We start from the raw sequence: 27,709 nt of genomic DNA, 5'->3' as shown, positions 1-27,709 counted from the left end.
AACTTTTTACTTAACTTTTATTGTTGGACTGATTATGTATAAACACTTTTTTATTATACAATATTTTTAAACATGCGAAACGATTTCATGGTTGCTTACTAACTTCTGCACTAAATTAAAAGTTTGAGTTTACCTTAATACTTTTTAGTTGATTTTCTAAAGTACTGAAATTTTTAAACGTAACTTGTATAAATATATATATATTTGTAACTTGACATCTTACATTGTTAGAAAAAAAATTATTATATATGATTTTTATAGTTTCAAAATCAAATTAGAATTTATGAAAATAGATGTTTGAGAAAAATATTTAAAAATTTATAAAAAAATTAACTCATTTAAAATAATAAAAAAAAAATTAAATCATAAACTCAAGCATCAGTTTTACTTAATCTACTAAAAAACTATCGATTAAAACAAATTATATTTATATTAACTAAGTTTGCTGAAAAAGAAATAGTTTATTTTCGTTATTAGAACTTCTTTAATTATACCAATAAAAAGCGTTCTAAATAATTAAACCGCTTATTATTTTTTTTACAAAAAATTTCATCCGCAATTCCGCTATCAAACTAGTGGTTTACACGTTTCATTACAAACTTAATACTTGAGTCTGCGAAGAAAAAACGTGTAATAGTTTTAATCATCATACGAGTATAAACTACCAGGTACTTTTATAACCGCATTTATTTGATAAATAAACTTGAAGAATTTCTGAGGCATAAGAACGTATTAAAAGACTAAATTTTCTTACACGTAAATAAATGCCTTCCGGTCAAAAAAGTTCCTATATAACAATCAGTGACTGAGAAAATTTATAGTTAAAAATATAAAGTCTTCTAAAGCAAAACTTAAAACAATTGCTGTTTTTTATTTCTTCCAGTCAGTAGTATGAATAAGAGTCTTTACAAAATTCACAGTAGTCCGGTTTAGGTTCAAATAAGAAAGTATATAAAAATGCAATTTTTGAAGTTTTGAACTTTAAATCTTAACAAGTTGTCGGCTTTGAAAGACGCACTTATAAATTAAAACTAGTCGTGGAAAAAAAAAAGATTTCTTTTCAAATTAAAAATAATTTATCAATACGGAAAAAATGTTCCTATTAAAATAGAAATCTTTACTGTAATATACAAAAGTTGATATCAAAATAAAAGTTTTTAGTAGTGTTATTTACAAAAGTTTTTTTTTACAAAAAGTTAACATTCATACAAAAGACTTAGAAAACTTAAAAAAAGTTTACTGTACAAAAACTTAAAACTTTTTTTTGAAGTTAAATGAATGAAAAATGTCTAAAAATTGCTAACATTTTAAGTTGAAGCATTTTTTTTAAACAGTTTTTCATTGAAATTTTAGTTAATCATATTTCTTTAACTATAATTTTGCCAAATATTGAAAAAATTATAATGTTAGGTAGTTATTTGTAAGTAGTTTTGTATTAAATAAAAGTTTTAGCTTTTCAGAATACATATAATAGCCTATAGTGTTTTGTCTTACAATAAAGATAACTTTAAGAATTAACTAAACGTTTATAAAATAATTTTATGGGTACAAATACTACTCTACCCGAATACTGTTTTTAACATTTGAAACAAAACCTGCTTTTAGTTTTATTTGAATACTTTAAACATTTCATTAAAATATAAATCATAATACTTATTATTAGCAAAAACTTAGTTTTGTTGTATAATTTATTTATTGATATATTTTGTTTTACCTCAGTTAATTACAATTTTCATTCGTAAAAGCTGTAACAAAATATACTAATTTATACATTAATAAATTTTTCATTTAAAACAACTTGTTAGTTTCTATTCAATTTCTAAAAGCTGTTATGAAAGTTTATTTGTTACTATTTAGTTTAGTACTGCTTTTTAAAGACATTTTTGTAATAAATTAATATATATATAAACGGTTTTAAAACGTAAAAATCAATAAAAGTTTACCATGTTAACAATTGATTTAGACTTATACACAGTACTAAGTTTAAACTTTTTCGTAGACTGTTTTCATGAGGCACATTTAATTTTAGAATAATGTTAAAAAAACTATAACAAAATTAAGTCTGAGAAGATTAACGTTTTGTTTGTAAAGAATAGTTATTCTTCATTCTCTTTTAAACAAATGTTAACTGAAACCTTGTTTATAATTTTCTGTTTAAATAAAAAAAAAAGAAAATGCTAATCGGAAAACTGAACACAAATTGAGTAAAATCTGTAAAAATTTAGTTTTTACCAAAGTTTTAATAAAATAGATAATGTAGTTGACCATAAATTTTAGCAAGAAATAGTTTTATAATCTTTGGCAGTTTGAAAAAAGGTGTCGGCATATTTTTATGCACAATTGGCACAATTCATCAGACTAACCTTGTCTTATGAAAAAAAATTAACAAAAAGTATACTATTAATAAAAGAACAAACTTTAATTTAATTAGAATGTTTTTATATTTTTTCAGTCTAGTTCAGGATTTTCCAAACATTTTTTAAAAGGCCCCCTTTAAAGAATTTAAAAAAGCTATGGCCCCCTCCAAAAAGATTACTCAAAAAACTACCATTAAAAACACCTAAGACCTTTTTTTTTGCTCTTATCATTAACTCCAGAATACCTAGTGTAAGTTTCAAAACTACCAATAAAAATACTTAAGAACTTTTTTTTCTTGCTCTTCAACTTCAAAATATCTAGTGTAAGTTTCAAATTATGACCTACCGGGCCGCTGTGGCCCTTTACTGCTCGTGGCCTCCCCTTTGGCCCCTTTACTGCTCTTAACCCCACAATTTCAGTCACGACCCCAAATTTTGCTGTTTAGCTTGAAAATAGTTTCTAAACATTCTGATCATACAAATAATAAAAATTCATATACATAGTTAAAATCAAAAAGTCTAAAGTATATTTTTCAGTAAGTAATTTTTAGCAATATAGAATAGTAAAGTAGGTTTTTTATAAACCTACAATAAAAATAATTTTTGTTTAATCTTAAAACAGAAAACTACTATTGTACGTACAGGTTTTTAACATTTAAATTTACTTTTTACTTCTCTTTGTATACATTTTTACGGTTAAACGAATCGTTTTGAAATGTTTCGCGTTCGTTTACACTGTGAATTGCTTAATTTTCGTTATTTTTTTACAAACATAACTCAATACGAGCGCAGAACTGAAACGAAATCGATTCAGATTTCTTTATACTAACCATGAAGTTCTTTGGTGTCTTGTTCGCGTTTTCAATCGCCGGAGAAGTTATAAGTCGTGAGGAGTGGGTGATGGGATCTTGCAGCAAATACTGCGGGGGAGGAGACAGGATCGACACGAGGAAGTGCTTGGGCTGGGACTGCCTCGGGTACAACAAGAGAATCTTGCCGTGCAACACCAGGAGTTGTAGAGGTACCAAGCCATTGTACTTGTAATTTTTTTCTAATTATATATATTATTTGTTTCAGTTGTAGCAAAAGAGTGCGGATCCGTGCTGCAAAACCCGTATGCTTTGCCGGACAAGAGTGTCACTGCGAGTTCAAGCGCCACAAATGGCAACAATCACTACTGGAACAGCGTTCATTTGCCCCACAACGGAAGACTTTTCGGTAGCAGAGGGGTAGGTGGTTGGGCCGCAGAAAGTATATACAACTTGTTTGAAAATTAATTAACTTATTTTAAACACTAATTATAATAATAACAGAAGGTGCAGTAGGTGAGTGGATTCAAGTGGATTACGGAAAAGACATGACCATGACCGGAGTGGCCACCCAAGGCAGAGGTAATCACGCGTGGAAACAATGGGTTACTGAATATACCGTCAGTTACAAAGCAGATGGCTCAAACACGTTTGAAACAATCAAGGATGGCTGTGAAAAAGCTATGGTAATATTGCTACTTTATTATTGATAAGGTTTTGTAAATAATGTAATTTAAAAATATTTTCAAGTTCTAAAGTTACCTTTTGATTTTGGAACTTTTATTTTTTAAACTATTTAAAGCTTAACTGTAGAAAAAAAACTTATTCCTATTTATTCTTAATGTGCAAACAACAACTTTGTTTTTTTATTAAACATGACGGTTAATTAATTAATTTCTAACTGTTAATCATCATTACATATATTGTTTATTGAACGATAAAGAAACGCGCTCAAAAATTTTAGTCAAAGGACCTGGTGTACGAAGAAACTTCTTGGTTATCGTACACCATGCTCAAAAGCTTTAATTATCTTTTTTATTAAATGTATTGTCTTCGATGGAAAACAAAACCTTCAAACTACAATAATTTAAAGGTATTCAAAGGAAACGATGACAAAGTGGAGATAGTTGTTAACAAATTGCCGCGCCCCATTACTGCAAGGTACTTCAGAATCAACCCGATAGCGTGGAACGGTCATATTTGTATGAGATTCGATTTTCTCAACTGTTGATACAGCATTATGTTTAATTTTATTGAAATTAACAGTTTTACGTTTATTTCATAAAGTTAAACTTTTAAGTACACCTATGTGTTATTATTTGTTTTTATTTTGTAAAACAGTTACTTTAAAAAAAAGCTTTAAATTAGTTGTAGTCATAACAAATAAAACGAAACAGTATAGATGCGGTATGTTATTTAAATTGTATTTCTTTCAAATTAAACATATTAACACTTATATATAATACAGAATACTCAAACGTTTTTATAAAAATTAAAAAAAAGTGTTCATTGTTTTGTTTTACTCTTAAGCATTTATGATGCTGTAACTTTTCCTAAGCTGAACACAAAGATTGAGCAAAAAAAATATGTGCACTTGGTAATAAATAATTTTTGAAAAAAAAAACAACTGTTTTAAAACGGAAAACTGTATATTCTTTATTAAAAACAAAAAGATGATGGGCTAAAAATAAAAAAATAATGATGTTAAAAGCTTTAAAAACATTTGTTTAAGAAATACTTGTAGTTTTTAACAAATCTTTTTTGCAAAGCATAACAGGTACTGCGTGTAGGTATTAATTTTGAGAAATGCTGCTTTAAAAAAGTTAAAAATTATAATTTCGGTGTTTTTCTTTGAAAAGTTTTACAAATTGAAAAAGAAAGAAAGCAAACCTTATTCATATTAAAATTATGAAAAGAATAAAAACAAAACAGGCTTTTAGATAATTTTAAACAATTTTTAAAGTATATTTTAAATTACTACATTTTACAGACTATGTAAGTTATTTACTACAGAAAAAAAAACTAAAATTTGTTTCTTCCTAAAATAAATAGTGTTTATTCACATAAAAGCTTTTTTATTACAGCTTTATTCGGTATACTGGTATTACAATTTCAATGCTGATGATTAATTAATACCGCAAGTAACGATATCTTAAGTTATAATATTAAAAAAAAAATTAAATGAAACAACTTAAATGGTTATAAAAGTTTAAACGAAAAGTTAAATATAGTTAAGTTAGTTTAATTTAATATAAGTTGTTTTAGAATAAAACTTAAAAAAAAATTGTATATATAATTCATTAAAACGAATGATAAAGCAGTAACAAAATGAAATTAGTTAGAAGTACTAAAGTAAACCAAGTCAAAACACTTTTATATTCTCAAACTTATCACAGTTTGATTAAAACTTGTTTATAATCGAAGTAATTACTTTTTTAGCACTTTTTTCTTAATGATCATTTTTTTAAGTTTTAACATGTCTTTAAATTAAATTTTTTAACTAAGGTTTTGATATTAGAAAAAAAACAACATCATAGAAGATAAAAAAGATCTTCAAAAAAAAAACAATACTAAAAAAAAAAGTTGACAGACATAATTCTTTCAAGAAAAAAAAAATTTAAGCCACTTGTTTAGAGTAAAATACTTTAAAAAAGTTTGTATTAAAAAAAAACTGAAATAAACTAAATTATGTTTATTATAAACTAATTATTAATTTTAACTAAATTTATTAATGACAAAAACTTAAACTAACATAAAATTAATGACGAGTTAACGGTCTCTAAAGTCTAGACTCTAGATCAGAGTTTTCCGAACTTTTTTTCATAAGGCCCCCTTTAAAAAATTAAAAAAAAACCAAGGCTCCATTTGACAAAATTTATCAAAAAACTTATATTAAAAACGTATTAGACCTTTTTTTTGCTTTTAATCATCAACTCCAGAATATATAGTGTAAGTTAAATTGTGGCCACTCGGACCCATGTGGCCCCTTTATTACTCACGACCCCCCTTTAGACGCTTTTCTACTTATGGTCCCTAAAGTTTTGTAATGGCTCATCTTGGAAGATCCTGAGCTTATCTAGACTAAATTTTTTGATTTAAATAGTTTAGGGTAAGGGTTTTGAATAAAATTCCGTATTAATATTTTATCTTATTTGCAAGAAATTATAAAAGAAAAAATCGAAAACTTAACTACTGCAGCGAACCCCTTTTTTTAAGCACTAAGCTTAAGTATAACCTATAACGAACTTATTTTGTATTCTTAAGAAGATAAAATACTTATAAACAGTCTTAGTTTATGTAAAAATTAGTTTTAATAGATATTCTACTTAAAATTTTAGTATTTAGTTAACTAATTTGATTTGTACTAAGATTAATTAAATATTTAAAATTAAAACTTGGTTTTATACTTTTTGTTTATAGTTTTTAATCTTCAGAGCAGGGAAAATTATTATAATCATTTTCAAAACAGATCCTTCTGATAATTTTATTAATTACAGCCAAGACTTTTTTAAACATGGAATAAACAAAAGATGGCCATTTAACAAGTAAATTGATGTTTTTGTCTAAATGATCTTAGATAGTTGAACTATTTTAATTGAATAATTAAAATAAATAAATTTAATAAATTGCGTGTCCTACTGGTTAAGAAGATAAAAAAAAAGTGTTGGTATCTTAACATGTGTATCATTTAAGTAACAAAACAAAAATAAACAAAACTTGATCAACTTTAGATCAATCTACCTGACTTATGCTTTATAATTTTCATAAAATTTTTTTTTTAATTGTCTACAAAGATCAAAAAATAAGGTAAACATTTCTTTTATCTTTGAAGTTGTTTTGTAATTTCCAGAGAGTTGTTTTAAAATTTAAACTAAGACTTGTCCACAAAGGGTTAACCTGGCATCCAAGGCTAAGCAATCTTAGATAAGCGCTTTTTATTATAAGCATTTATTTTTGTTTTCAACATATTTATTGTATAAAATAAAATTGTTTAATGCTTAGGGGTCCGCCAAAAATAAAAAAGATGTTAACACATATAATTAAATATTTTTTATGTTTAAACCTTTTTTGTTAAGTTGTATTCATGGTTGTCACTTTTAATAATGTCTTGTCCTGGAAAAGATGTTAAACTGTATCCAAGTAGTGTATTAATTTATAACTAAAATGTTTTTTTCCTACACCAGGTCCATCAAACAAATTTTTTGAGCACTTTGTTTTATGTTCAATATAAAATATATACACACAGCTGCAATGCATTCAGGCTGACTAAAGCTTGTTAAAAAATAAAAAAAAAGTTAGGCTAGTTTGATTTTTTACAAAGTTTTTTCAAGTCTTTATTGATGTCTCAGGAAGAATGTACTATAAATTTGAAACATACATTAGATATTCTAGGGCTAATTTAGGGGTAGGGATTACAGCACGTTTTTTTGGTCATATTGTAATATTCATTCAAGTTTATATGATTTGGATGTGGGTTACTTCATTAAGATGAATCTGAAAAAAAAAAGTATGCTTGCAGCCCAAAAAACTAACTTCAACCCCAAAAATCATATACTTTTTGATTTTTTGACTTAAACAGTAGTAAAATAACATATACATGTCTAAGACTTATAATTTATGTCTTAAATGAAAGCTTATACTCATTGACACATATTTAAAGACATATTAACTGCTTTTGATGTATTATGGCGTCATAATCACCCTAAATGTGCCAAATTTGTCTGTAAAATGTAGAGGTAGGGAGTGCAGCACATTTTTGGTCATATTGTAAAATTCAAATAAGTAAATATGATTCGGATGTGTTTTTGCTTAGATTAGAAGAATCTAAAAAAAATAATTAAATATTGCAAAAAAGTCACTGCCCAAAAAGCTAATTTCAACCCCGAAAATCACATATATTTTGATTTTTGGGCAGTAACTTTTTTTCTGCAAAATAATAATTTTTTTTTAGATTCTTTTAAACTAAGCAAAATCACATCTGAATCACATTTACTTAATTGAATTTTACAATATGACCAAAAAATGTGCTGTACTCCCTACCCCTACATTTTACAGACAAATTTTGCACATTTATGTGATTTAAACGTCATAATACATCAAAAGCATTTAATATGTTTTAAATAAATGTTAATAAGTTTAAGCTTTTATTGAAGACATAAGTTGTAAGTCTAGGACATGTGTAAGTAATTTTATTACTGTTTAAGTCAAAAAATCAAAAAGTATGTGATATTTTGGAGTTGAAATTAGTTTTTGGGCTGCAAGTATACTTTTATTTTTGAATTTTTTTTCAGGTTCTTCTTAATAAAGCAAAAACACATCCAAATCATATGGACTCATAAGTCCAGCAAACATCACCCAAGTACTCCCTACCCCTAGTTAATTGTGAAGAGTAAAAAATAAAAAGGTTATTGGTAGAATTTATGGGAGATTTAAAACTTACACTGAATATTTTAGGGTCTGTTATGTATATTTAAAACTGAAACTAATCTATGCCTTGAAAAACTTTTTATTATTTTAGTAATACAATAGTTTAACTTTTCTTTTCAACACTTTATATTTTTTAAAGTTCAAGCAAGTAAGTTACATCATTTGCAATTCTATTTGCACTGCTGAAAAACTACATTCTAACCAACCAGAAATGAAAAAAATATATATTTTAACAAAAAAAATCCTTGATTTTACCTAAAACAAGGGTCGGCAGATCAAAAAAGGAGCGTTTTTTATGTGCATTAAAAAACATATTAATAGATAATTTTTTTGAGCAAAAAAAAATTTGGCGATAGATTATCCTTTAAAGATAACACTAAAATTTTATTTTTATTTTTCGAGAATATTAATATATTAAACTAGTTGCAAACAAAATTTTAATGTGGGCCGCAGTTTGCTGACCCCTGGCCTAAAACAACCAAATTTATTCCAACCCCTGTTGTATGGTATAATTAAAAAACTATGTAAATTAAAAACTAAAAGTAAGAACCAAGATAAAATAGTTTAATTATAGTTGTATATTGAACAACATGTCTGCAAAGTTTGAGTTGTTAATATAAAGAATTGTTTTTACTATAAGTCAAATGGCAGTAGTTTATATTATGAAAAAGTAACTGTACTTGTAATTTTTTTTAATGGTCAAATTTTTGTATCATTAAAAATATAACAGAGGTTTAATAAAACAGTTTCATTATGACTGTCTGTATATTAGGTAGATCACTGTGCCTTGATGTTGTATTTAAGCTTAGTATTTTTTTCAGAAATTTTCCATCTAATTGTATTCAGTTTTAATTTGATTTCTTCTTAATCTGATAAAAAAGTTTCAGCCAGGGTTAAGCAAGCAAGTTGATTGCTAAAGTCTAATGTTAACAAATCACAAGTCTTGATAACAATAAATTTGTAAGTGTGTTGCTTCAGTTGAGGTATCAAATTGTTGAGTATCCGCCACTGATATTGTATTTGGATTAGAAAAAATCCAAATATAGCTTAAAAATACTACTTCAAAACATTTCAGATTTATAATCAGACGGATTACAAATCTGAAGATGTTTTGAATTTATGTAATATACAACAAATTTGTAGTTTTTTCAAAACTATCTTTTGATTTTTTCTAATTATTGAAGCAGAAGAAAAATCAAGAATTTTAGCTTACTATATATTTTATTTAAGCATTTTTATATAAATATTGTCGTTACATAAGGATGTCAGCTGCAAGATAGTTATGCGTTTTTAAACAAGCTGAACAGATTAAAAAAAATCTGTCTTGGAACTTATATGGAAAAATATATATAAACTTAAAGAAGAGGCACTGCGAACAAGGTTTGTTAAGACTGCCAAAGTGCTCAACCAGAGCGCCATGGAGTTTAGACCTTTCTTGGATAGCACTAAGTGTCTACTGCAGAACCAGGGTAAATAGAACAGCAGTGGATCAATTTGTGGTGAGTATTTCAATGCCCCATGGGAAGCTTGAGACTGAAGTACTCCGCAATAGATTTGGTCTCAAGTGAAATTTTTAGGAATTAAAATCGGTTTGTTTTTGTTTCTACAACTCGTTGTTATTTTAGCTGGTTGCTAATGAGCAAGATGCTGATACTGATAATCTTAAGCACTTTTAATATTCTGAGTACTTTTTGAGATATAGTTAGATAGTACAATAGGTTCCCTATGGGAGGAGGAAACTAAAACAAAAATCTACCTAAATAGCCTCAACAAACTTTGAAAAAGTTTTAATGTATATTTTTATTAGTTTCAATTTTTTTATTAGTTTTAATGTAATTTCACTTGTATATGAAAATGTAAACTTTTATATACAAGTGAATACAAAATTTCCCAATTAATTTATTAGATCACTTTGAGGTTTTCTTCTCATAAAATTTTACTTTTAACAAAGCTGTTGTTTAATACTAATATTTTATCCATAGTTATCATTAAACTAAATATAATGGATATTGAAGCACCTAATAGATGGAATCACCTCAAAGCAATTTTGGAGCAAGAAAGCCCAATGGAAAAAGGTTTTGAACCAAGCTCAGAGGTAATTTATTTTGTACAAAAACAATTTCATTTCAATAATGTTTCCATTGACTTGATTAACCATTTTTTTGACTGTAGCTACTTTTGAAAGGCTTCTTTTGAAATATAAGTCCAAACACTTTAATATATTATCATTTTTTCTTTTGTTTTAAGTTGCTTTGAAGTCCTCTATACTTTTAAAGCCAAGTAGAGCAAAGTATATATTACACAAAATATACACTACTTTACAGTGTTTTAGGTTTTATGCACCAAGAAGCTTTCCTCTGAGTAATACACAAAATTTGAAGGATATGTAATGTAATAAATTTAAATAATATATTTTTCTTTTTTAAATCTATAGTTTATTTATTATTTAAGTCTAGTTTTTTTTTTGTTTAAAACCTTTACCGTGTTTAGTTTCATTACAATTTTTTATTTAAACATCTTTAGGTTTCATATTCTGATTTTAAATCCTTACATCTATATACATATATTTACTATTATTTATTTATATTTTAAATCTAAATCAGTCTTACTTGTAAACTATTAGTTAAAATAGGGAGCTGGCAAAGTGGGCTGGCCAGATTTACTAGAAAATTTTTTTTTTCGGTTTTATTTGTAAAAAAAGTACTATATTAACAAAATTAAATAAAAAAGTTAGGATGAAAAAAATTACTTTGAAATATTGCACTAATAAGCTTCAATTTGTATTAAATATAAACTTATAAGCACTTATCAATTTATTATAAAAAAACTTTATTTTTTGTTTCACATAATTTAAATTTTGAATTATGTGAGCAATAGATTTCTGTTGGCAGCGGATTAGTTTTAAACTAAGTCAAAATGTTTATGTATTTTTAAATGAAATCTTTTTTTTTTATGTGATGGTAGTTTTTACTCAGTCTATTGAAATAAAGTTTGTTGTCTAATTAAAATATTTAATTAAATTTTTTGATAGTTTTTACATGATTTTAATTAAATTTTTTAATTTTCTTGGTTTTTGTACTCTTTTTTAGGAACTTGTTGAACTCAACAATTTTGATTGCTATTATCTCGAAAAAAGGAAAAAAATTAAATATTTTTCTAAATATACTTTACCCCCTACTGTGGCCTTCATATTGTTCTAAAAAATAAATTTCTTTATCGACCATTTAAGTTTTCCAGTTTACCTGTCAATTCTTATAAAGAAACATGCAAAGTCAATAATTACAAAAACTAAGACAATACACGATTCACAATGTAATGTTTAACAATTATCTGATCTCTTATATTAAAACTAATGTCTCATTTTTAATGTGGTGTCTTATAGTTGTTCAAATCTCTTCTTTGACATGATCTCATATCTTTGATATGGTGTCTCATTTTTGATAAGATGTTTTCTCTTTGACCAATACTTGACCATAAGGAACACAAGCATATGCCAAACTATTTGGTCTCTTAGAGGTGAAATTATTGCAATAGTAAGTATTGATATCATCTTTAAAAGCACAAGAAAGTATTATACTAAGTTTGAGCATGGTTAGCATGAAAATGAATACTCGTTCGTTCATTGGCTGACATTTGTCATGTCCTTTGTACTATCTTCAGAATCAAGGTTTAGAAATTGTACAGTTTGTTTACATCAGCCTTATTTTGACCACAACTATTATTATTTTAACTGGTAGAAGGTTTGATTAAGTTTGTTAGGTTTCAATAAAAAGTTACACTTGAATAAGTGTTTAAGTATAAACATGGTTTTGTCTTTCTTTCAGTTTATTGTAACAAAAGAGTGTTTAAACTCTGTAAAGAACAAAATATATTTAGATCAAAAATATGCATAAATATCAAAGCTCCATATAGGCTTTCTTTAAATTATCTTATAATTTGGACAGAGTGTTTTTGAAATAATTGCCACAATTTAAACATTTTAAGCTAAAAACTGTAAGATTGCATTTTTTAGGTCCCATACAGTTAACATAGGGCTTGTGTTCCAAAAAGGTCTTGGCAACGAAATTTGAGGTAAGCCAACCCAAATAAATTTCTTTTGTGATCTTTATACACAATTGGAACCTTTATAGGGGTACTAGGAAACTTAGTCAAAAAATCAAAAATATCATATCTCCTACTGCTATTGTTACTTTTATAGTTATTTTCAAAAGTTTTGGTTGAAATTTTGTGTTTTTTGCTCGACAGTAATGTAAAGCTTACAAGATAATCAGTAAATAATAAGACAATTTTTTTTCTTTAAAAAAATTTCTATTTGTATAAGAAAAGAATTGTTTATCTATTTCGTTAAAAAGTACTTTTAGCAAAACTTTGTTTGCCAAAGGGATTTTGCAAAATTAAGAATATATCATATCTCTTTCTGTGGAGTAGAAATTTCTTGGTGTTTTGTTATGAAGAATTTTTTTAATGTTTGCAAATATATTGTAAAAGTTTGCTTAGTTTATAGTTCTGATATTAGTATTTTGATTTATATTATGGTTATTTTAAAATTTAACAAATTTAGTTCTTAACTTCAGTGAATGGATTAAATTATTAAAACTTAGTTAAATTTTTTTTTTTGCAAAAAATGTTTTACTCAAACAGCTTATCAGTACAAGTATATCCTATATAAGTGCAATTTTATTTTATTCTTTTTGATAATTTTTTTAGTGAAATATAGTTTGTTATATTTAGATAGTAGATTTTTTTCAGTCCTTATAAATTATTAAGAATCTTATGAAGAAAAATGAAATGTTTTTGTTAGTTCAAACCGATTTTTTAAATGTTATTGTTTTATTTTTATATACAAAGATATTAATCATTTACGTTGAAGCATGTTGTTTCAATATTTTAAAGCCTAGTATGAACATTTTTAATTGAATATATTAAGAAAAGGAGCATAGAATGTTTTTATTTATCATGTATGAGTAACTGATTTATAGGAGGAAGCTGTTTTTATTTTAATAAATATGTAAAATTAAAATTTAAAATTATTATAAAATGTTTAATGTTTTTAAAGTTCCATTAAGATTAAAACATAGGCCAGCATTTTATGTAACTAATACATTTTATATATTAATTTTCAAATCATAAAATTAGTACTACAATAGATAACTATTATATATTTCTTTTGATAACCTTACCAAATAACGCTTCTTGATAGCCAAAACTAGCCCATAAAAGATATTTATTGTTTAACATTGCTTGTTTTGAGAAACCCTGATTTGGATGCTGAATTATTCGTTAGTCTTAAGAGTCTTGATGCGCAATCAGTCTACAAAAAGCCTTTCTGTGTCTGTCCAAACATATTTCTCATTAACACAACAATAAACTTTTTTTTTTTTTAAGTACCTGGAAGGCATGGTGAACGCGAAGATTCTGGTGATCGGGGCGGGCGGCCTCGGTTGCGAGCTGCTCAAGTGCCTCACCCTGTCCGGCTTCCTCAGCATCCACGTCATCGACATGGACACCATCGACCTTTCCAACCTCAACAGGCAGTTCTTGTACAGGTTCGGCGGTGTGAATTTCGCATTTGTTTCGATGCTATTTTTTACAGATATGATTTTTTTTAACAGTTTCCTTATTTAGTTTGAATTTAGTGATAATGTTTAATGTCTTTAAAGGTGATAAAGTAACTTAAGTGATACAAATTATAAATTTTATGCTTTTTCTTTTTTCAACTCATTGATTTCAATTAAAAAATAGCTTATGTTGTAAGAAAAATTTATTTACATTTCTAACGTATCTAAATAAAATGTTTTTGTTGTTGTTTCTTTTAGACCAAGTGTTAAAGGCAATTGACACAGCTATTATTTATCTGTAATTTTGCAGACATAAAGACGTTGGAAAATCGAAAGCTGAAGTGGCAGCCGATTTTATTAACAAAAGAGTAAAGGGTGCTAAAGTTGTTGCGTGAGTAGTTGTGTTTATTTAACTATCTTCAGTATTTTGAACAATTATTAAATACAACAGACACCATAAAATGATTCAAGACTACGGACCTGACTTCTACAGCCGTAAGTTTTGTTAACATTTGTTATATATATTTTTTTATTTGTGGAAGTAAAAAAAAGATAAGTTTTTTAATGAACAAAAACCTTGTACTATTTACTATACTATATTTATACAATAAAATGTTTTAAATAAAAAAATACAGAGTTCATGATGGTAGTGTGTGGTGTTGACTCGATCAATGCTAGGAAGTGGATAAACGGAATGCTTGTAAGAAGTTGTTTTCTTTTTAACTTTTAAAAGTTTTGAACGTAAAATGTTAACAACTAAGTTTAAAAATACGTAAAGAACATGTACTTTCTTTACCTAATCGCGTTTATTAGACTCAATTTTACTTACAACTTGATACATATTGTTTCAACCTCAACTAAACAAATTTTTACTATTGCAAATAGCAAAGGCTTAATTTCCGCTGATCAGCTCCGCATTTTAAAACAACCCCTTATCGGAATGAAAATTTACAAACTTGCACTGTACATAAATTAACCTGACAGCCTGCTCTTACACGCTTTTTCTAACCCTGCTGATGTTTTCAGCTGGACATGGTGGAGTACGACGGGGAGGGGAAAGTGGACGAGTGCTCGTGCGTGCCGCTGATCGACGGCGGCACGGAGGGGTTCAAGGGCTGCTGCAGGGTCATCTGGCCGGGAAAAACCGCGTGCGTTCACTGCACCCTCAGCTACTACCCGCCCGCCGTTAGTCACCGCATGAAACGATTTTGATGGAACATTTTTTTTTATGTCAACTCTGCTTTGATAGTGCTGTCGTTGAGTTTTGTTTATGTGATAATTTAACTTTTTCTATCACAAGTTAATGGTTGCAAACTTTTTCACCAAAAAAGTATTTTCAACAACGCTTATATGAAAATTATTAGAGAGAAAAAATAACTATTTGTTTACTGTATGGCATTTAGTTTTTATTAATTTTAAAATAATGATTAAAATGGGTCAAAAGCTAGATTTGTTTTGTTTCGAACGTTAATACATTTTTTATAACAATAAATATAAATAAATTTTTATACAGGGGTAAAAATTTCTTTATAATTTACAAAAAATGTTTATTATTGCAAATGTTTAGTTTTTGTAACTATTAGCTGTATTACCAACAATAAGTTGTATAGTTGTTATTTATAAAGTTTACTAACTGATAACGTCATAATGTAATTTTTTTAAATATTTTATTGTTTTAAAATACTTAAGTTATATTGTCACTGTATAAAAATCTTTTGTATGGTCTTAAGAAATTTATTACTGATAGTATAATTGTTAAAAAGATTTTACTTATTATTTCTGAATAATGTTTTACCATAGTAAAATAAAAATGTTTCAATATATTTTTGAGATTAAACTTGGTGTTCCGGCAGCAAATATGAATAGAATATAACTTAAAATAAATCAATACTTTCTTTTAATTTGTGTCCAACTTTGTAAACTAAATGATTTTGAAACATAATTTGTTTTGTGCTGGTAATTTCAGATTTTTCTTTAGAAATATTTTATAAGAAAACTTATTTTATCATGTTTTTAATTATAAGTATATATTAATTTATAGTTTTTACTACAGTTTTTCCAAAATACAGCTTTCTTGACTCAAATTATATTTCAAGTGTGTTTATTATGTTAGTAATGGTATTTATTTCGTATACAACTATCAGTTAGATAAATAATAGTAATTTTCCTTTGAATTTTAACTAAATCATCTTCAATATTTTAAATGTATTTTAAACTACTTTAGAATTGTATTCGGAAATTTATTAAAAGTTTGTACCTTTCTTGATGTTAGTTTTTATAATAAATATAGTTTTTAATTAAAAATCAAAGGAAAAATACTATTATTTATCTTATATTTGTAAACACTTAAGTTGTGTGTTCTTTTCTTTATTATATTTTAAGGACATAAGGGATGCTATCACAATCACTTTTTTTTACAATTTGATCTTACTTTGTTGAGTTTTAATTAAGTTACAAGTTACTTGTTATAGATTAAAAAAAAAAAAAATTCTAGAATTGGCCGTTCAAAGTCAAAGAGTACAATAGATTCCTTATAGGAGAAAAAAACTAAAACTGCGAATAACTTAAAATAATCTATCTCCTCCTACTAAAAACTGTTTTTTTTTGTTTATTTTTGTCAAAACTTATTATTTTTGAACTTAAAAAATTTTTGTTGAGGCAGAATTTTCAAATATAAAAGAAAGATTTCCTAAAGGTTTGAGTTAGTGATATCAAAAAATGTAGGAGGAGATAGATTTTTAATGAAATAATTTTTTTTTCAATTTTAGTTTGCACCTCCCATAAGGAAACTATTATACAGGGTTCGTGCGCGTCAGGCTAAGTCGGGCTAAATCAGTTTTTTGAAAAAAGTTGGAAAACGTCAGGCTAAATCAGTTTTTTTATTTGAAAATTTGAGAATCTCAGTTTTTCTCAGTACAAATGCTTCAAAATTTTTGAAAAAAATTTTGAGAAATCTTTTTAAGATCAAATTGAGATGTCAACTTATTTCTAAATAATGATTTAGTTATTCAAGACAAAATTAGTCAGTATTTGTAAAAATAAATGCTTAAAACCTTTTGTTGAATCTCTAAAAATTTTTTAAGAATCTTTATTATTTTGTTCTGAGTAGATTATATATGTCATAATTATGAAAATTCATAAAAAAAATACAGTTTAAACATTACAGTTTAGTTCAAAAACTTAGCTGTTTGTTTGAAAATTAATACTCGTGTAAGCGTTTCATTTTAAATTTTAACAAAACACGACAATGCACGTCGTTTTATTATAAATCTTCTGGTTATAATTTTTTTACTTAATGCTTAATTAAATTGAACAATTGTGTTTAGTAATATATATTAAATTTTTACACTAGTAATAGATTAGATATAAACTTATTTTAAAACTTATCACTGAATTTGTTATGTTAAGGGCATAGGGGGGTTCAATCACCTTTTTTACAATTTAGTCTTATTTTATTGAGTTGTAACTAAGCTATGAGTTGCTTTTTGCAGGTTTTTAAAGCTCAAAATATTTTTGAGATAAAGCTAGTTGAAGTTGGAGACTACTATAGTAGTAATTAAAACCCCCCAATATCTAAAATGACTTTTAAAGGGGATTTTCCTTACTTTAAAAAAATGTCAGGCTAAATTGGTCTCAGTCAGGCTAAATGAAAAAAAAATCGCGCACGAACCCTGATTATACTTTTTGACTTTGACTGGCTATGTCTCAAAATTTATTTTTAACTTAAAAAATATGTAAGAAGCAACTTGTAGCTTAGTTAAAACTCAACAAAATAAGATCAAGTTGTGAAAAAAGTGATTTACCCCCTATAGACTTGGTAATTATTTATAGTGTTGTGTATTTGTTGAACATAAAAAGTTATATATTTATCATTTAAAACTTAAATCATCTTAAGGTTGTTAATTGTTATAGATTGTATTACTTAATGCTAGGGAAAAAATAAGGTACACTATTTCAAATAAGATTAAATTAAACTTTTATCAAGTTAGGTGTTAAAAAAGTAACTATTGAAGGTAACCGGTCAAATTAAAAATTAGTCTAAAGAATTTTTACATACCATTGGGTCGAATTCGGAAGTCCTTGTCTGAAATTTTTGTGTTAAAACAAAATATTAGACTTTATGCTATGTAGAATTGTGCACATTTTCAAGAACATGTGTAACTTTATCATTATTTTTACTGAGCACCATTTTATTTCGATACTATTTACAGGTTAATTTTCCGATGTGCACAATCGCTCACACTCCCAGACAGCCGGAACATTGTATTGAGTACGTCAAAATTTTCACCTGGCCCAAAGAACAACCCTTTGGTGGTTCGTAGCAGTTAATGTTTATCAGATAGTTTTACACGGCTAAAGTATGTGTTCTTAAATAAACATGTTCTAACTTTAACTATTTAATAGCATTTAGGCATAATCTTAACTTGAAGTTCTGCTATCGTTTGTAACAAAACTTTAAGTGTCTTTTGTTTTTACTAAGCTTAAGCATAATAGCTCTATTTATTTAACCAAAAAAAAGTATACTGTATTATAACTCATGGCTAGGATATAGTTACAAACTGGCATTATTGAAATTTTTTAAAGCTGGCTATGTACTTTAAAATGTAGTCTTGAAAAGTTTCGTTGTTTAATTAAAACCTGAATAAATATTTGCTTAATTTTTACGATATTCACATCTCAAAGCTAACAAAAAAATAACAGTTACGCAATTTTTAAAGACAAATATTTAACGTCATCTTGATTGTACACAACTAAAAAAATCCCCTACATCGAAACAGACGTTCCGATCGACGGGGACTCGCCGGACCACATCAAGTGGATCATGGAGAGGTCCGCGGAGAGGGCGGCGGAGTTCAGCATTGACCCTCCCGATTACAGGTTGACGCAGGGAGTGGTGAAGCGGATCATACCCGCGGTGGCGTCCACGAACGCCTGCATCGCCGCCCTCTGCGTCACCGAAGTCGTCAAGGTCGCCACTCAGTCAGTTTTGTTAACGTTGTTTTCAATCAAAAATTTGTTATCAAGGAAAAATGATTTTTACTACGAGTTATAAAGATAAGTTATAAAAGATTCAAGTTTTTGTAACCTTAAATTATCATCAAACATATATGTCTCCGCTCAGTTCGTTTGCTTTTTTTTTAAATATATGTTAAGCATAAAGTTAACTCTTGGATATTTGACAAGTCTAAAATAAATTAACTTATTTTCTATAAAGGTGTATAATACAGGATGTCACTCCTACCAGTTTATTATTTTAGAAAAACTCAGACTAGTTTGAAACTTTTTTTTTAATTGTTATGTTGTTTTTCTTACCATGAATTCCTTATGTTATTACTATGATAGATTTAGTGTTCAAGTTGATAAGCAATGTGTTTGTTCACTTTTCGATACTCCATACTTCGTTTCTTAACAATTTCAGGTTAACTCAGGCTAGTTTTTAGTCACTAAGGCAACTTTTTTTCAAACGCTGGAAACCTGAAAAAAAAAGTTTTAACAAGCCTACATTGTGCGAACAAAAAGAGTTTGATAATTAAGTTAATTTAATTGCGGTTTTCATAAATTAAGTTTTTTTTTCATTAGGTTTAATAGTTGTATGTAAATAGATATTCTTTACTTAATCAACAGACGTGCACCGGTGCTGAACAATTACTTGAACTTCAACGACTTGGACGGGTGCTACACAATGACCGTTGAAAGCGAAAAACTGGAAAATTGCGCCGCTTGTGGTAATGAGAGGAAAGTCATGAAGTTCAGCAGAAACTCAAAACTGCGAGATGTCGTTGAATATTTGAAAAATAGTGATGACCTGTTAGTTGTTTGAAGTGATTTTTATACTTTGTTTTGCAGTTTAAACCGTAAAACTTACTGTGTTGATTAATGAAACAGTTGAGATAACTTTGTTTGTTAATTCAGCTAAAAACGAAAAATAATTTTAGTTAGTTTAGAAGATAAACTGAAAGTACTTAGAAACCTCCATATAAAAAAAACAAAAAAAAAAAAGAAACTAAACGAATGAAAGTTAAATATGAGGAAACTAAGAAAAACTTTAGTTTTGTTTTTAAATATCAATCTGATTAGAAATTATTTCTCTGTCTCAAACTACCTATCAAGACATAAAGCGTTTCCTGATAGATTTTTTGCCCATTCACTCAGAAAAGATTTCTTCAAAGAATCAACACTTGGACGAGTAACAAAACAGACCTTAGCTGACAACGAAATACCACATTTAAACCAATGGGCTACATCTCCCTGCTTCATAATATTAAAAAATTAAATGTGCACCTGAATTGAGTTTTGGAATGGTGCTCTATCTTGTTTGAAATGCCGATCTTTGACATTTTTCTTTATCTCTTCAAATGTTGGAACCTATCGTTTCTAACGTAGAGATATGTGTTGATTATAACCCTTTTCTCCATAAGAATCAGATTGTTTTCAAATATTTAGAGACTGTGGTCATAGCCACGAAAGAAAATTGCTTTTATCGACTGTTCTCACAGTGTCGTTTATGGCTGCTGAAGATTTTGCGCACAATATGTCACTATAATTTTTGACAGCTGCTTTAACTGAGTATTTTTGCATTAAAAATTTTTATCTCTTTCTCTGCCGTGCCAGTTTCAAGTTCTCCTAAAAGAATCCTTAATCTTCAAAGTGTGTTTTCAAGCAGGTCTAGGGTGCCGCTTCTTTTTTATCACGTAGGGAAGTAGTCACGTTCAGATGTTTTTCGCCAGATGTCTTGTAGAGCTCTTAAAATTTGTCTTTCCTGGATATTCATTATCACCTTCATTGACCTAAAAATCTTTAAACCTATGAACTTTGATGTACTAGTTTCCTAATATATATTCAATTTAACAACACTCAAGAGCTTAACAACCTATTAGTTTGTTGTTCCCTTGCAATTGTTACCTCTCCTTTGTTTTTGTTCTTAAAAATTTGATAAACATTGATTAAATGTTTTGGTTCTGAAAATTATTATACTAAATTTTGTTTTAACTTGGAAAATGAGTTATGATGATAATTTTTTCTTAGTAAAATTGTTTGATTTTAATTAAAATCTCACCATGATTCATGGAGTACCTGTTTATTTTATATGTATGTTTATTTGAGTTACATTTTTTTTTCCAAGATTGTCTTGAAGAGTTCAAACTAAAGTTGTATTTGCTATATTTGTTTATATTTTATATAATATTATATACAACACCAAGTTATAATTCTTGTACTAAAATATTTTATACAAACTAGTTCAGTTAAAATTATTGGTTCAATTTAAACCATCAATACCATAATTCAAAAAAAATATTTTAAATAACAGCCAGTTGAAAGCACCATCGATTATTTCGCAAGGCAGTAAAAGAAAAACGTTGTATATGGCAAAAGGTCCGTTAGAAGAACACACCAGACCCAATCTAACTAAAACCTTACAGGGTAAGTGAAACAAAAAAAATTTTCTGCTTTTAAACTTGTACTCTAACTATTTTGGACGTCCTAGTTATATATGTTACTTATGCAGTATACGTTTAAAATTCATGGATATTATTTAATTGATGCATGTAAATATTTTATAGCGTTTCCAACAGCTCGTGATTCAGTCAAAATATTTTAATTAACACAAAGTGAAGCTGTGTTGATGTTTTTATCACCTACGTTTGTAAAAAAATTTAATAAATCTAATGAAGCATATTTGCACCAGATTTAGAAGTGAAGAGCCAAGATGTGCTCACTGTCACCGACACTTCATCGCCAAAAGCAATACTTTTCACACTTCAACTTACTGACGACTAGATTGTTTGTTCAAATTATGTTTATTTTGCAATTCAAATTCAAACCGCCAGTTTTGTAGGTGCACATTTTGTGTTTAGGTTTTGCCCTTTGCGAATCCGTATTGTGATGGTAATGACTGCAATATATTTAAAAAAGTTAAACTTTGTTGAGTTTTCTCACTGGTTGATTTTTTTTGCCTTGTGGTTAGAAATTTTTTGTTTAAATTATTTCTTATTCAGTAATACTATTTTTGTTAGGAAATTGAATTTTTGTTGGTATTATGTGCTTGAAGTTTATATTTGAAAACTTGAGTTTGAAATTTGAGAAAGCTTTATTCTTTCAACTATAGCTTTAACAACATAAAAAAAATTCAAGTATTTTAAAACTGTAACTCTGATAAATATTCAATTTTATTTTTTTAACTGTAAAAAATTAATTCTGCTTAACAACTTTAAGTTTTCATATAAAAAATACCTTTAAAAGAAAATAAAGAACGGTAAAAACAAACAAAGTTGTTAATGTCAATTGCTAGCTTTTAATATAAAACTAAAAAAAAAATTCGTCATAATACTACATCTTAATAAAAGCTCACTGCTTTCTTTTCAAAAATTTATATAGTTTTGAAAATATTTTATTTGTTATACATTTGTAGGGAAATTAAGTTGTTAGGACCTAAGCAATCTAAATACCGAATTGTTCTGTGTACAAGAACTAAAATTTAAGACAGCAGTTGGTGAAAATAGACTTAAAAAATGTTTTTTACCCCTATTAAATATAGTTTAAAAAATAACGAAAGTGTAATTAGATAAATAGTTTAAACTTAAGCAACGATAACAACATAATTATAAACTTTTTTTGTACATAAGTTTAAGCATGCCTTTTCTGTGTTATGTTTTATAAAATTTGCCCAGAGATTTTAGCTTTGTATCTGCAGTAGGAAGATGCCTGTTTTAAAACTTTATAATGTAAATTAATCTGCTTAATTTAATTTTTTATTCTGTTTTACAAAGTACAACAGGTTGGATTAGAAGGGTAAATTTTATTTGTCTAAATATTATACGCGCCTTTCTTACAATACTAAAAATATGCTATTATTACACTTTTAATGATAGTAAAATGATAATTGCTTGTAACAATTGACAAAAACTATACTGTTTTGTATAAGTAAAAATTGAAAATAAACTTTTATAAATTACTGCAAAAACAAATCCACACAAACACGTTAATGATAACAAAGATGAAAGAAAGGAGGAACAGTTTCCGCGAACTAATTGTTAAAGAAGAAGCTCTCGGTTGTTGTTTCACTAAAGGAATGCATTCTCAGACAGGCAACTCGAATGATGAAGTATTGAAACGAGTACTGATCACTTGAACGATTTTATACTAAGTACTATACAAATAGATATTAACATAAACTTTACTTGACCCATTGGAACTTAAATCTGAGAGTAGAACATTTCGTTAAGATATATCGGAAACTTCAACACTGCAAACGGCATTTAAAAATTAAAGGTAATTAAAATCTAAACACTGTCATATTCGCATTCCAATAATGTTAACTCCTAGCAATTTTTATTCCATATTTTGTTTATAAGAATCTTAAAGTTCTGTTTGTATTCTCAACAATTTATAGCTTTTTTTTTAGTATTTCGTAAATTATATAATGCATTATGGCTACAACTGTAAACTTTTTGTATTGTTTATAATAAAAGAGTATTTACAGGTGTAAATTGAAAAAATGGCTTTCATTTATGTTGAAAATTAAAATCGGTAGGTTGTGTTTTGTAAAACTATTACTTAGTTTCAATTATTCTGCATATTGTGCAAATCAAGTAATTGTATTCAAAATTTTCTACAAATGGAATTTTCTTGTGAGCTGACATTTATAATGGTTAATGAACGATAAAAAAGCGTTCAAAAAAGGTGTCAAAGAACGTGGTGTACGAAAATTGTAGATAAGATAAGAATAAACAAGTTTAAAATTCTTAACAACTTTAAGGTACTTTTTTTCTGTAGTCATACTACATTTTACTGTCTAAACCAGCGGTCGTCAAGGTGTACACTAGTCTAGTGTTTCTGAACCTTTTTCTAGTGGCGGAACCCTTTTCCAAAGTTCAAATTTTCCGCGGAACCCCTATTTTTAATTTTACATAAAATGTTTAATCAAATAAATGTTCTTTTTTATATTTCGAAAGGCTTCGCGGAACCCCATTTCAGAAGCACTGCACTAGTGTACACGAAGCTTATTTTGGGGTGGACGAATTTTTCAGGTCATGCAAAAAAAGTGTATGGTTTATTCTTTTTAAGCGATAACGTTTATTAGTAAAGCTAGTTACAGCCCTGATAACTTATTTTAAATCCTCTTTGTTTTTCATCATTTTGTTAAAAATGACAGTTTTCGTACCTTCTTTATACTTTCAATGTAAACAAAATTTATAATGTAAAAAGTCTTCTCCTAGCTAATCTCTCCAAACATTTTTCTTAAAGACTCACATATGGTTAGTATTCAATTTAATTTAAAATTTATAAATTTTTCTTGTTTAAGTTTTGTTCTTAAAAATAAAATTATTTTAAACTATCATAATTAAATATACAATATTATTAATTAGTAATTGAATACAATTTTTTTGTAATAAATTATTTTAATCTAATGAGTTGAAACATATAATCTAATAACTTTAAAACTAGAAAGGTAATAATACTATCAAGGTTTTGTGGACTCAGGTCTCAGGATAACTCCGTTTTTACAAGATTTTAGGGTTGCAACTAACTCAAAGTAGCTCAGGAATTTTTAACAACATCATAATGACTAAGGCAAATTTTACTATTCTATAAAAAATAAAGATATATGTTTTTCTAAATCTCTCAGTCATTTTTTTTATAACTTATTCATGTATAAGATTTAATTGTTCCAATTTAATACTATGATACTATAAAACAAATGTTTTTCAAAAACCAGATTTTTTATTTTGAAAATTACAGGAAATTTATTTGTTAGTTTTAGATGTTCTCAAAAACCTGAAACCCTAAAGTTAGACAGTTTAGGCTTAAAACCTGGAATTTGAATTATTTTTTAAACAACCTGAAGTTTTGAACAAAATCAGTAAAAAACCTGGAATTTCAAAGAGTTTTTACATGTAAAGTAACAAAATTCCAAAATTACACAAAAAATCTATTACATATATAATTTTTTGTTATCTAAATTTTATTTTAATTAAAGACACATTTAAAGTAACTTTACAGTATCTTTTCAAAGCTGTTATACTGTTGAAGACGGTTTTTTACCTTAAACTTCATTTCATAGTAAAAGTAGACCCAAAAACATGTACTTTTGAAAACCTGGAACAAATTCAGAAAACCTTGAAGATTTTTTCAAAGACTTTTGTCAGCCTTAAATTTTTTAAAGATTTTTTTTATTATGTTTTTAAATCTTAGGATGACTTAGGACAGTCGATCAAGGTCACTTAAAATAGTTTTTCTGACTCAAAAATAAAAAAGATTATCAAATAAGCATTTTTACAGACCTCTTTGAAACTTTATGAAAATTTTTAATACTGTTCCAAAAATTCACGATAGTTTTTCAAATGATCTGAGCGCCTGACAAATCAATAGGACACAAAGAATACTGAGTAAAATACTTAAGACAAAGTAAAATACTGATGTTAAAATATGCAAAATTAAACAAAAAAATTATTAAAATGGACATAAGATCAACTTTTCAGTTTGTTTATATGTTTCAGTTTAGTTCATAGTGTATATTCATGTAAAATCAAATAGTTTTAAACAATTAAAAGCACAGAGATTTTCGTTAAGGCCTAATAAAAACAATTAAAAATATTACAAACTTTTAACCACTACTGGCGCACTTACTTAAGTCTAGGGGTACACCGTAAATATATTTTGCAATTTAGGGTGCACAAATTTAAACCAGCTTGACGACCACTGGTCTAAACAGTCACTTTCTACTAGTTTACTTATATTATAAAAAAAAATCTGCATTACATAATATTATTTTTTTTACAAACTCAGTTATATAATTGCTCCTTGGCAGAGACTTGAAAAATAATCGCTCCCCTACACAGAGATCGAAAGCCAAACTTAAGAATAAAAAGTAAAATTTCAAATCTCCCTTAAAACATTCCTCAGACCTTTTTTTAATCTTCGTATTATTCCTAATTAGTTTTTCAAACTAGGATCCGGATATTATTAAAAAAGTGCCGGATCCCACTTAAAATAACTTTAATAATAACAAATAAAAAAAAAACTTTAAGTTATAAATAAGTAAAGTATAATCACTAAATTTTTGATTAAATTCGTTATCTTATAAGTTAATTAGTTTTGTCTATTGTGTTTTTTATATGTATTTATATTAAACAATGGCTAATGCTTAACACAGTGTGTTTTCTCATAAATCCTAAGTGTAAGTTAGAACTTTGTTATCTTTTGGATCCTTATAGTATAACTTTCTCTGTATATAACTTATTCATAAAGTGAAGCCTCCCGAAAAAGTATACTTCGAATAAATCTCGCCTGTTATGTACAAAAAGCTATCATGTCGGGACCTGTGTAAGTTAACTATATAAATTGTCTTACCTTATTATAAAACATTAAAAAAATGTGCTAAAGCTGATTTATTTAAGAATAAAAAAAAAGCTTTAAGGGTTTAAAACACTACGTATAAAATTGTATTGGTTTTTCATGTAAGGAAAAAAAATCATAAGGTTACCAATCAACATGTTTTGATTAATATAATTATTCTTTAGTATAACAATAAAAAAATTACCTTTGTTGTTTTCATCAAGCATTTATTTTTTGATAGCAATGTAAATCTAAAATATTCGTTAAATACAATTTTCAAAAGTAGTGACACTGTGATTTTTTTAAGCTCGACAAACTGTGTCCTTTTACAGAACTTTTTGTTTTAAGAGTAGTATGGCTATTTCTTAATACAAAGGTTTTTATTTCAAAAAAGAAAAAAAAAAGTTTGTTATACTATTTGGGTCTCAATCAAATTTTGGATAACTAGGCCAAATGTAGCGATTTACCGGATCATTATTTAAAATTAAGATCCGACCGGTACCAGACCCAGATCCCCAGATTTAAATTAGGATCCGACTGAACTCGTATAATTGATCCGGTAGATCACTAAACTTAACATTTAAACTATTTATTTGCACTTTTTTTTTTACAGACTTATTATGTATTTATTTTTCAATAATCAACTATAACAAACTGTATTATGTTTAAGTCAAAGCGAAAGTTTTTAGAGGAAATACACTGTAGTAGAGCTAAGTAAAAACTAATTAAAATATGTTATTTGCAGTTAAAAAATGTAGTTAACTTAAAAAACTGTATAATATTTAAAAATTAAGACCTAGTAAAGAAATAGATAAGGTTTGGTAACACATTTATTGTTTTAATAGACTCCTTAGTGATTTGTAACCATAATTTTCTGGATTGAGGAACCAGGGTCACTTTAATCAACTATTCTGAAATTAGGTATATATGTTTACTTGTCTTTTTTTTTCCAGTTTAGATTTTCTTATTTATTGCTTAATTGTGTTGTTCTTTGATTTTGAAACTTAACTAAAATTTAAACTTTACCACAAATTCAATCTTAATTTTAAAATTTAACTGTTTTTGTTTTTAGGTAAAAATTTGTTTTAACTATTTTTATATTAAGCCTTCGGGCAGGATATAAAATTTTTATAGCTATTACAAGCACAAGATCATTTAAATTCCCAATACTTACGTCACCATCAAAATAAGCAACGTTAAAATGCATCTTACCTTTAATTTC

General features: G+C 27.0%; 2 protein-coding genes across 2 annotated transcripts; both read left to right on the top strand.

The window, feature by feature from the left end:
• The first annotated feature begins 3,023 nt into the window (after positions 1 to 3,023).
• Positions 3,024 to 4,567, top strand: LOC145832555 (lactadherin-like). The gene is made up of 4 exons (XM_082939873.1): positions 3,024 to 3,378; positions 3,435 to 3,608; positions 3,671 to 3,852; positions 4,260 to 4,567. The coding sequence occupies exons 1-4, from the start codon at positions 3,189 to 3,191 to the stop codon at positions 4,395 to 4,397; spliced, it is 684 nt and encodes a 227-aa protein (XP_082795999.1). The 5' UTR covers positions 3,024 to 3,188; the 3' UTR covers positions 4,398 to 4,567.
• A 6,012-nt stretch (positions 4,568 to 10,579) lies between these two features.
• Positions 10,580 to 22,378, top strand: LOC145849104 (NEDD8-activating enzyme E1 catalytic subunit-like). The gene is made up of 11 exons (XM_082954184.1): positions 10,580 to 10,688; positions 13,979 to 14,139; positions 14,462 to 14,542; positions 14,603 to 14,646; positions 14,787 to 14,851; positions 15,178 to 15,336; positions 18,363 to 18,465; positions 18,930 to 19,131; positions 19,777 to 19,959; positions 21,461 to 21,573; positions 21,839 to 22,378. The coding sequence occupies exons 1-11, from the start codon at positions 10,596 to 10,598 to the stop codon at positions 21,928 to 21,930; spliced, it is 1,296 nt and encodes a 431-aa protein (XP_082810310.1). The 5' UTR covers positions 10,580 to 10,595; the 3' UTR covers positions 21,931 to 22,378.
• The last annotated feature ends 5,331 nt before the right edge of the window (positions 22,379 to 27,709 follow it).

This window comes from Thalia democratica, chromosome 1, assembly GCF_965202585.1.
Source record: "Thalia democratica chromosome 1, ktThaDemo2.hap1.1, whole genome shotgun sequence".
NCBI lineage: Eukaryota > Metazoa > Chordata > Thaliacea > Salpida > Salpidae > Thalia > Thalia democratica.
Note: the sequence above shows the minus strand (reverse complement) of the source record. Positions and strands in the feature narration are given on the sequence as shown.

Coding starts and splice junctions, on each gene's coding strand:
- LOC145849104 (XM_082954184.1), top strand. CDS start 10,596: ATGGATATTGAAGCACCTAATAGATGGAATCACCTCAAAGCAATTTTG. Junction 15,337..18,362: donor TCAGCTACTACCCGCCCGCC/GTTAGTCACCGC, acceptor TACTATTTACAG/GTTAATTTTCCGATGTGCAC. Junction 18,466..18,929: donor CAAAGAACAACCCTTTGGTG/GTTCGTAGCAGT, acceptor ACATCGAAACAG/ACGTTCCGATCGACGGGGAC.
- LOC145832555 (XM_082939873.1), top strand. CDS start 3,189: ATGAAGTTCTTTGGTGTCTTGTTCGCGTTTTCAATCGCCGGAGAAGTT. Junction 3,379..3,434: donor CAACACCAGGAGTTGTAGAG/GTACCAAGCCAT, acceptor TATTTGTTTCAG/TTGTAGCAAAAGAGTGCGGA. Junction 3,609..3,670: donor AGGTGGTTGGGCCGCAGAAA/GTATATACAACT, acceptor TAATAATAACAG/AAGGTGCAGTAGGTGAGTGG.